The 11,391-nt window shown below is 37.7% G+C and overlaps 1 protein-coding gene across 5 annotated transcripts in view; it reads left to right on the top strand.

The window, feature by feature from the left end:
• Window positions 1-9,814, top strand: part of Phka1 (phosphorylase kinase regulatory subunit alpha 1) — a 144,285-nt gene extending 134,471 nt beyond the window's left edge. For 3 of the 5 annotated variants that reach the window (XM_010607968.3, XM_010607967.3, XM_010607966.3), the window contains 3 exons: window positions 2,953-3,006; window positions 7,385-7,585; window positions 9,231-9,814. In XM_010607968.3, the coding sequence (XP_010606270.1) occupies window positions 2,953-3,006; window positions 7,385-7,585; window positions 9,231-9,404 (429 nt within the window). In that variant the 3' untranslated portion in view covers window positions 9,405-9,814. The remainder of the gene's footprint in view (window positions 1-2,952; window positions 3,007-7,384; window positions 7,586-9,230) is intronic. The other 2 variants (XM_010607970.3, XM_010607969.3) reach the window with 1 other exon arrangement.
• Window positions 9,815-11,391: the final 1,577 nt, after the last annotated feature.

Raw genomic sequence — 11,391 nt, 5'->3', positions numbered from 1 at the left:
GAGAGAGAGAGAGAGAGAGAGGGCAAACAGGATGCAAGGCAAAAATGATTTGTAATAAAGGTACCTAAGCACAAAACTGTAGGAGTTACAAAAGAGGGATTATGGCCGGAGGATTGAGGCTGGAGGCTTTTAGCCAGATTTATGTTGAGAGTCAAGAGCAAAGAGCCCAGCAGAATGATTTAAAAACATTTTGAGTCTGGCCAGGAAGAAGTCTCTAGTAAAGCTGTGGACTGCAAAGATAGAGCAGAGGAGAACTTGGTTGCTGCGAAGGAACAGGACAATGGAAAAGATGGCCTAAGGACATCACAAGAACCAGCAGGATTCCAGCCTTTGCAGCCTCCAGGTTGCAAAGGTGAAAAAAATGTGCCTTGAGAAGAGAGCCCCAGAGCTCTAGGCAATGGCCTAGAGAATTTGTTCCTCAGGACTGGGTTTAGTGCTTAGCAATCCAGACACTTGACCCCTCAAGCCAAGAGAGAAGGAAGCCTGACTACTGCTCCAACCAGAGGGCATCATCGACGTGGTGCTGGTTTGACGTGAATGCAGATTGCAAGAGTTGTGAAGTCAGGAAGGCTTCCACCCATATTTTGGAAGAAGACCTGGGAGGCCTGGCAGGGTGCCCTGAGATGGCAATGTGGGAAGCTGTGAGGGTAAAACTGAAGGTGCAGGGGAGACCCAGAAGGTTGGAGAAGCCAGGAACGTGGATCATCTGAGGAAAACTGCAGGGAGGGAGCAAAGCTGACCCAAAAGCAATGCTATAGGAGCTACAACCACCAGCAGTGCCACTGCACAAGCCCTTTGGAGTTCACATCTTGCCACAGACTGCCTCTGATGTTGGACATGGAATTACAAGAATTGATATTTGCCCCACTAGATTTTGGACTTGCTTTGGTCCCATTTTTTTTTCTATCCCCCTACTTGCAATGGGAATGTTTATTTTATGCCATTGTATGTTGGAAGTGTTTAACTTTCTTTTCATTTATGCAGGGGCTCACAGCTAAGAGTTTGCCTTAAATCTGAGATTTTGGACTTGGACTTTTCAGCAGTACTGAAGCTGTTATGACTTTGGCAATTCTTAGAGATGAAATAAATGTCTTTTGCATAAAGGAATGTGAATAAGTGGGGGCCAGGGTGGAATAATGGCTTGCATCTAGATGTTCCCCAAAGCCACATGCAGTCTAGGTAGTGCTTTTCAGAGATGGTTTGTGTGATACTGGGATGAAGGATGTGATCTGGGATTGATTCATGGTGCTATGCTAGGATTAAGAGTGCCCCCCCACACAAGTGCCCTTGGGGTGGGTAGCCTGGATAGAATATGTATCAGTCAGTGCTTACTAGAGAAAAAGATTTAATGCAAAAGGACTGTCTACATGCTAGAGACTCAAAGGATCCAGTCAAAGGCCCGAAGCTCACTGTAGTGTCCTATATGAGTCTGTATCAGGAGGCCAAAGGTCTGCACCAGAGGGCTGAAGGGTCTTTGCTGCAGGCTGAAGATTCTGTGCTAGAAGGCTGAAGATGACATCCAAAGTAAAGGTGAAGACTGGAGCACCTCCAAAGAAACAGAAGCAGCTGCCTTCCTTCTTTGTTTCCCTTTATACCATTCTGGCAACAAATCTCCCTAGGGTGGGTTTTCCACACCCAGAACTATGCTGAGTCAATTTAGTTGGGTTTTTCTTACTCAAGTTGACGCAATCCATTAACTATCATAGAATACAAGGGACAAAAAGAGGACTGCTGTTGCTGCTTATCGCTTGCTGCTTGCTGTTTGCTACTTCATTGCTTGCTGCCTTCTGTCTGCCATGCCATGGAATATTTCTTCTCTGTGATGCCCCTGTGCCATGCCTCTCTCCCTTGAGCCAGCCAACTTTGGACTGAAACCTCTATGAACTGTGAGCTGAAATAAACCTTTCCTCCTTTAACTTTGGGTGGTGTTAGGTATTTTGTCTCAGCAATGAGAAAAATAACTAAGAGTAGAAGGAATATTTAAATCTTATCAGAAAGCTTGGGTATTTTGTGGCAGAATTAAAACTTGGATATGGGATCCTAATGGAAGAAGAAAAACACATTCCCAGTTTTTCCATTCTATTCAGGCTGTGAATATAGCATAATAATTATGCACATATGTTTGAAGGCTGGCAAGTCTCTGTATAGACTGTTGTTCAGTGTATGCAGTATGGAGTGAAACTGTCTAATAGAGTCAGCAAACCTGTTATATTGGAATCTTCATCTGTGCCTGTTTAATATACAATGTTTTGATTTATTTATAATCTAAAATAGTAAATTATTAATTCCCATTGCTTTTTAATAGTTGAGTTGTTATTGATGGGGAAGAAAATATCATTCATATAGCATTTAATGAGTATCTACTGTGCTCTAGGCACAACAAACAAGACAGACAACAATCTCTATCCTTATGGAACTTACATTCTACTAGAGAGACACAATATATAATAAAAACAAATAAGGAAAATATAATATTAAATGACAGTAAGTAGTATGGAAAAAGTAGGGTGAGGTAAAAGTATCGATGGAGAAATGGAATGCTTCACTAAAACATGTAGAAATGGTATGTGTTCAGTAAATGTATATTTGGGTTTTTCCTGCACCTTAAAATATTTTCTAAAGTTCTATTTGTGATGGCTTTGAGACCTAGTATGCTATCTTCCCAGGTGGTCTCTGAGCATTTAGTGTCATCTATCCCTGAAGGGAGACATTCCCTACACACCCTGCTCCTATAGGATGAACCTTAGGGCTTCTGTTGTCCAACCTTGCACATTAGCACTTAGGAATCACAACATCATGGCAAGGACATCTGAGGTGCAGGAACTCTTTCAGGTCAGTGCTTACTCATCACATAACCTGTGAAACTCAATTGGAAATACAAATGTATTGTAGCTTATAGCCTCCCAGTTATTTGCTTATACCTGATAACAGTAGCTTTTTTCTGCTTTTCAGTGTCATGGACTTTCTGTGGAAGGTTTTGTTCTTCCTTCTTCAACAACTAAAGAGGTAAGATCCTTTGTCTTTGACAGGTAGCTTGCCTGGCTGCTGTATTTCTATGATCACTCTTCAAAGTAAAAGAGCTATGCTTTTATAAACTATGTCAATATGAAATGTATTTGAAGAAAGCACTAAATGTCATTTCTTAAAAAATTGAATGAGAGGACCAGGGATTTAGCTTAGTGGTGCCATGCAAGCACAAGTTTGACCCCCAGTACAAAAACAATTGAGAATATTGGAAAATAAGTATGTGATATTAATTAAATGAGAACAGCTTCCTTTAATGGTTAAGGTGGGCTGTATGAGGTGAAGTGAGAATTAAAGATAGCAGAAGGAATAGAAATCTAAGAATAAGTGACTTTTCATGTCCCCCATCCTTCTAATTTTCACTTTCACTCTTATATTTGCTTTTATCCAAATCACAAGGAAATAATGAAGAACTAGCTTTTACACAGAACCAACAAAGGAGCTAGCTAGTATTAACAAACTAAGAGTAATGAGACTGGACAGTAAAAAAAAAAAAATCTCAAACACTGGAGTTGCTGCAGATAACAGGTAGGGAACCAGTGCTTTACTCTTGCCTTGACAGGCCTTTCCTATACTAAAGAACACCTTGCTTCCTATTTATTTTTCATTACATTTAATTAATATTAAAATGTTAATAAGTTAGTAATAATACATACCTAAATATTATCTTTCAGCTTTCAAATCACTTTTGCATTATTTAGTTCAATCTTTAACACAAATATGTATGTAAAAAAGGGGTTCTTATTTCCAACTTACATATAAGGAAACAGATTTAGAGATTAGTTGTCCAAGGTCATGTAACTCATAGCTGACAAAAACAGAAACTGAACCCAGGTCTTTTTTTTTCAAGTTTTATTCTTTTATTGGTACATGTTTGCAGTACATAATAATTACATTCCTCATGGGGAGTTGGCACATGTACACAACACATTTTAACACTATTTTCATCCCTTCTCTCCTTCTCTTCCCCCCCCTCCATCTTTTGGTCCTTTTCCCATTTGCAAAAGATCTATCTCCCTATTTCCTACTATCTGTCTTTTATTTGTCTCTTTATTTATATGTTGGAGTTCTCATTTAAGAGAAAACATGTTATATTCAAGCTTGTGTGTCTGATTTATTTCACTTGACATTATGTCTCAATGTGCATCCATTTTGCTACAAATGACTCAAGTTTATCCTTCTTTGTGGCAGAGTACAACTTTGTTAAGCATAAGTACCATACTTTCTTTATCCATTCATCTGTTGATGAGCAGATTTAGCTGTTGTGAATTATGCTTCTATAAACATGCATTACCACTGTGATATGATGCCTTTAACTCTTTGGGGAAGATAACCTAGAAGAGGAATAGCTAGGTTGAATGGAATTTCTTGTTTTAATTTTTTGAGCAATCTCCATACTGATTTCCATAATGGTTGTAATAGTTTACATTCTCATCAACAAGGTATAGAGTTCCTTTTTCACCACAGTCTCTCCAGCATTTGTTATTGTTTGATGTTTTGGTGATAGCCATTCTTTCTGGAGTAAGATGGAATCTCAGTGTTGTTTTAATTTGCATTTCTCTAGGGGCCAGAGATGTTGAACAGTTTTTCATATATTTATTGGCCATTTGTATTTTTTCTGAGATGTGTCTATTCACTTTGGTTGCTCATTTTTTAATTGGGTCTTTTATTTGGGGTGGGTCAAGTTTTTGAGTTCTTTATACATTGCAGATATTAGTCTTCTGTCCCAGAAATAGTTGACAAAAAATTTTCCCATTCCTTAGGTTTTCTTGACTCTATTGATTGCTTAATTTGCTGTGTAGAAGCTTTTTAATTGGATATAATCCCATTTGTTGGTTCTTTATTAATACATGTGTGCAGTAGATGAAGTTTATATTCATCTTAAGAAATAGATACATGTGCATAACACATCTTGATTCTTTTTTATTCCCCTTTCCTTCCCCACCACCTCCCTACCTCTGTCTCGAGATCCCCTTCCCCCTTTTCATTATATTATTATTACTATTATTTTTTTAATTCATGCGTATGACATACAATGTTTATATTCTTTGAGGTATTTGTCATTTGCTATGCAGAAGCTTTTAAATTTGATATGATTCCATTTGTTGATTCTTAATGTTATTTCTTGTGCAAATGGGGTTCTGTTCAGAAAGTTCTTGCCTACACATATGCCTTCAAGAGTTTTATCTATTTTATCTTCCAGCAGATGAAGTGTTTCTATTTTAACATTTGTATCTTTTATCCAATCTGATTTTAGTTTAGTACATGCAAAAGAGATGAGTCTATCTTTAGTCTTCTGCATGTGGATACCAAGCTTTCCTAGCAATATTTGTTAAAGAGGCTACCTTTTCTACAGCATATGTTTTTGTCCTCTTTGTGGGTGATTGGATAGCTGAATGTGCTTGGTGTTATTTCTGCATCCTCTGTTTTGTTCCATTGATCCACATGTTTGTTTTTGTACTAATACCATGCTGCTTTGATTACTATGGCTCTGTAGTGTAATGTGAAGTCTAGGATCCTGATGCCTCCTGCCATGCTCTTGTTGCCCAGGATTTCTTTTGCTATTCTAGGTCTCTTCTGGTTCCATATGAATTTTAGGATTGTTTTCTCCAGGTCTGTAAAGAATGCTTTTGGAATTTTTATTGAGATTGCATTAAATATATGCATTAATTTTGGAATATGGTCATTTTGACTATATTGGTTCTACCTATCTGAGAACACAGGATATCTTTCCATTTTCTTTTCTTTCCTTTTTTTTTTTTGAGACAGGGTCTCACTGTATAGCCCAGGCTGCTTTAAACTCAGCTTCCCTAGTGCTGGGATTACAGGCATGTGCCACCACACCCAGAATCTTTCCATTTTCTCATGTCCTCTTTGATCTCTTTTTTCAGAGTACTGTAGTTTTCACTGTAGAGTTCTTTCACTTCCTTGATTAGAAATTTAATTTTTAGGTGTTTAATTTTTCTTGCTGCTACTGTGATTACTATTGTTTTCCTAATTTCTTTCTCAGTGAGTTCATCATTTGGTATGCAGAACACTATTAATTTTTTTTGGTATTGATTTTGTAACCTGCTACACTACTGAATTTTTAAAAATTGGTACATGTTTATAGTACAAAATGACTACATTCATCACGGAGAGTTTGTCCATATACACGATAGATCTTAATTTTTTATGCCTTACCCCCCCTGCTGCCCCCACTTCTCTGGGATTCCTTCTCCTATATATATTTTTTCCAGCAGCAATTTTTTTGTTGTTGTTGTTACCAGAGACCGAACTCAGGACCTTGCACTTTTCAAGCAGGTGGCAGAACCAGTGAACTAAATCCCTGGCCCTTCTATATATATATTTTTTTATAAATGTTTGTAGTGCCTATCGAACATGTTCCTCATGGGGACTTGGAATGTGTAAAACACATCACAATTTTTTAAATTTTTTATCTCGAAATTTAGCTATTAATTCTAGCAGTCTTTTGGTGGAATTTTTTGGATCTTCTACATAAAGGATCATGTCATCTGCAAATAATTTGACTTCTTCCTTTCCTATACATGTCCCTTTTATTTCTTTCTCTTGCCTGATTGCTCTGGCTAATGTTTTGAGTACAATATTCAACAGGAATGAACCCAGGTCTTTACATTTCAAATCTCCATTGTCTCCTGACAGTATATGCTCAGTGCAATTTTACAAAAAACTATTCTTCAATCTCTTTCACATTAAATAACTGTATACTTCTTTTTAAAGTCATGGACTCACTATGTAGACCAGGCTGGCCTTGAACTTATGATCCTCCTACCTCAGCCTACTGAGTGCTGAAATTACAGGTGTGCACCACACGCCTGGTAACTTTATACTTTTTAATACCCGTTTTATTCTATCAGCATATAGATGTTTTATATAATTCTAATAATGATATATATACAGTTTTAAGTTTTACTTACATTTTTTCCTTTATCATCAGTCATCAGATGTATTCTTCTAAATAGATTCATAAAACTTACGATATTGCTCCTCCATGATATGCCATTATCTATACCATTCCTATACTTGGATTACTTGTGACTGATGCTGCTATAAACACCCTTGCACATAGAGCTTTTTTCCTCTTTTTCCTTATTTTCTTAGGATGAATGCCCCAAAATAGGGTTATGAGTTAGAGGGTATTGATATTTTTATGACTCCTGCTATGTTGCCAGACTGTCTTCAAAAAGATTGAATCAATTTATTCAATCTATTACATGAAAGGGGATGAAACCATGCTCATGCATACAGTATTTTCACTGATTTCTAGCGGACATGATTGATGCCTCAGGGATGATGGAATGGAGCTCCTCCTAGGAACTGATTTTCTTTTTCTCCTCAGATGACTCCAGGAGAGATTAAATTCTCTGTCCATGTGGAGTCTGTCCTGAATCGTGTACCTCAGCCAGAATACCGCCAGCTTCTGGTTGAAGCCATCCTTGTCCTCACCATGCTGGCAGATATTGAAATTCACAGTATCGGAAGCATCATTGCTGTGGAAAAAATAGTGCATATAGCCAATGACTTATTCCTTCAAGAACAGGTAGGTAGGGCTAGGGAGTTAGCTCAATAGTTCCTCTCCCTGTCTCATAAGTGCAAGGACCCAAGTTCGATCTGTGGTACCAAAAAAAAAAAAAGAAGAAAGAAAGAAAAAAAAAAGAAAAGAAAAGAAAACAGGTAAGTAGACCTGTGCTTTGCTCAAAGAATGGCATAAAACTGTGTGCATTCCAAGCTCCATGTGAAGCTGAAGTTGATTTCTTATGCCTTATTCTTCATAGCTTCTTTCTGGAGCCCCTCTGAACTGGCTCTGAGCTTTGCAAAAGAAGCAGGCTACTGGATGACCTCTGTTATTCACTGCTTTTTTTTCTAAAAATTAGTAAATGTATTTATTTATCTATTTATGGTGCCAGGGATCAAACTGGGTCCTTATGCATGTTAGGCAAGTGTTCTACTGCTGAACTACACTCATAGGCCACTTTATTTTACTTTTGATTAACATATACTAATTGTGCATGTTAATGAAGCTCAGTGTGACATTTCAACACATGTATACATCGCGCACTGATCAAATCCAACCGCCTTTTATTCTCCCACCCCATGTGTTTTGTGGTTTGTTTCAGGTGGTAAAGACGGTCTGTTAGATGATAAAGTCTGAAACTCAGGAGGTATTGTTTTCCTAAAAAGTCCTGAAGCATAGCATTTGCATTATATTTTAAATTCCTGGTCACAATGCTTTATGTAGTTGTACAGACTTAATAAGACATTATTGTATAGTATATCCTTTCTGGACTATTAAGAAAAAGAAAATTTGTTTTTTCTTTTTTGCTACTTACCTATAGAAAAAATGTTAAAGTGAAACTTTTATTTCTATATTTTTCTTATTTTCTTAATATATCTCCCAAGAAATTGACTGTATTTAAAAATACAAACTATTTACCTAAAGTCTTGCCTAGATTAAGAGTTGGAGCACATAAAGTGAAGGGCATGCCTTGTTGTCAATAGGAAAAAAATTCTCTAAAATGTATAATAGGTGTTTCATTCTCTTAGCCACTATGAGAGGATGCAAAAGAAAAGTATCCAAGATTTTCTAGGATAGTCCTAATTTTAAATATTCTGGATTTCTGTCAGTCCATGTATCAGAAAACATGATCCCTTTCAAGCATAGACTCCAGCCTTGGAAAGCTCATTAAATTTGCTTAATCAAAAACAAGATAAAAGAATAGAAGCTGAAGGCCAGGGATTTGCCTTGCAAGCACAAGGTCCTGAGTTCGATCCCAGTACCAAAAGCAACAACAACAAGAATAGAAGCTGAAATCAATATAGTACTAGAAGATGTCAGATCAAGTCCCACTAGAATAATTTGTATCTCTTGTCTCTGCTATGAACAGGTATGACTCATTCAATTAACCTTTACTGTATAATTAGCTTTCAAAATTCCTTGTAATGGGGAAAATTCCAAACAGTATTTTAAATAATGTACATAATTTGAGGATTTAGTGGAAAATCCATATATAGAAACCCATTCACTCATTTTGTACATAACTCTGATCTCTTCCTGACTAAATAACCTACAAGGCAACTAACTGGTGATGGGAAGGAGGCTCTGATATACTAATTAGGATTTTACTTTGTAGGATTAGTAATTGTTTCCTTTCCCCTATATTTTCCCACCCTTAAAAAACAAACAGAAAACTCTCGGAGCAGATGATACCATGTTGGCAAAGGATCCTGCATCTGGCATCTGTACTCTCCTGTATGACAGTGCACCCAGTGGCAGGTTTGGCACCATGACCTACCTCTCCAAGGCAGCTGCCACCTACGTGCAGGAGTTCCTCCCCCACAGCATCTGTGCCATGCAGTGAGGGCTTTGGGTTCTGGCTGCTGGGAGCCTTCCTGGTCCCTGTCTCAGCTGATTGTGCATGGAACTGAAATGTTAAAGGCTGATCACTCCCCCGTCCCTTCCTGTCCCCCTCCCCAAGAAGAGAGAACTTTGCCGATAAACTAACTGCCTTAGAAGTGACTCCTTACCTGGAGACTCCCCTCCAGTGTGCATATGCTCAACCAGGCCTTTCAATTATTGTATCTAATTTCACATGGTTGATAAAAGTTTGCATGTATTTTTATTCTGTAGAGCTGTTACAAGCTTAGTTTTCTGACTCCTGTTTGAAGAGCAGATATTAATAATAACTTATTCCTAAAGATTTATTTTTCTTATGTGGTTTTATTGTGTATATGAGTGGTGGGTCCTTTGGGGTGTTATTTCAAGTGAGTAGACTCTAAATTGTTGGGTTTTATGTTTCTATAAATTGGAAATATCTAAGTGCCTAAGTGTTCTAAGTGCCTTTTCTTAGGAAAACAGAGTACCAGATCATGGTTTCCTTTCTCACTCACTGGTTCCCTCACACTGATGAGTTTCTGCATAGAGTAATTGTGTCTACTGTTATCTTCTCTGTTTCTGTACACATAATGCCAGTTCTCATTTTGGTAAAATGTCAAAAATGCAAACAGGCATGTATATTTAAGGATTTCTGTATTAATACTTGAAATTACATTTTATGAAAATTGCTACTACCCACAGATGTCTCTGCAGGAGAACATGCAGAATAACTCGGGGAAGTGGAGCCTAGAGCCCAATTCCAGAGAGGAAGGGAAAGGAGAGAAGATGCGTGGGTAGTGTCTTGTACATAGGGAGCTGACAGGGCACCACATGATGTTGGTTCCCTGAAGACAGCCTTTTGCCCCAAATCAGAAGAGAAGGTCCAGACACAACCTGGAGAATAAATGAAGTCTCTATGTGTACAGCAAAGAAAAATTCAGCAGTCCAAACTGCTGCTGCACACGCTTCTCTTGGTCTCTGTGTCACTCACGTATTCACTTTGTACCATGTCCAACCTTCCTACATCTATTCTCAAACTGTTTCACTTCTCTTTTCACCTCCTAATTTTGTGTTTACATCCTTATATATCTTAGTATCTGTGAACATATATCTATTATAAACACCTAGGTGTATCTGTTTGTATATCTAAGTAATTAGGTAGTGTGTAAGTAGGTCTTGGTATGTCTGTATATCTGTCCAGGTCTACATTTGACAGATTACATGCTACGAATGTTGCACGTGGGAGACAGCTTTCAGTGGCTGCAGGCTGACACACAAAGGGAAGTGGAAGAATACCATCAGTACTCTTCTTTGGTCCCACTTAGAAGTAGGCTTGCTTGGCAAGGTTTTCCCTAATTTTCTTTTTACCGCTTTATGGGTAAAGACTCTGCTAATTTCCCTGTTTTCCCTCAGAGACTTTTCTACTTCAACGCCCTCCTTTCCTCAGATTTTAAGGGTTTTCCCCCAAAAACAGGAATGGGAATGATAGGAATGGGAGACTAAAAGCTTCTTATGAGACACTGACAATTTTATGAGTACACTGAATAAATGAACACAGTAAGGTGATTAAAAAAACAGAAATAAAGAGAGGATGATTCACCCTTGAAGAACCTCTCTTCAAGCAAAAGGAAACACACACAGTAAGTAGCTTTTTGATTGCATAATTTTCTGCTCACATTTAAAGAAAGATAAAATGCATGCTGTTCTAAAACTGTCTTTTTCACTGGCTATAAATATAATCCAGTCGTAGAATGTACATCTAAGATCCACAAGCAAAAGCCACCATTCCTTCCTGTACTCATTTGGGTGAATTGACAGACACTGATAGCTGCATTTCCTGGGTTTACACACTTGTCTGTCACTATTATTTCCTTATAGTGGTATTTAACTTTTAAAGCAACATTTCAGAAAACGCTACTGGTGTTTTCTTCATTTTAGAAGTTTGATACTAAAAAGACATAATATGTATATAT

The sequence above is a fragment of the Fukomys damarensis genome, unplaced genomic scaffold (assembly GCF_012274545.1).
Source record: "Fukomys damarensis isolate Sample0158 unplaced genomic scaffold, DMR_v1.0_HiC HiC_scaffold_39, whole genome shotgun sequence".
Taxonomy (NCBI): Eukaryota; Metazoa; Chordata; class Mammalia; order Rodentia; family Bathyergidae; genus Fukomys; species Fukomys damarensis.
This window is presented reverse-complemented; position numbering and strand designations above follow the sequence as displayed.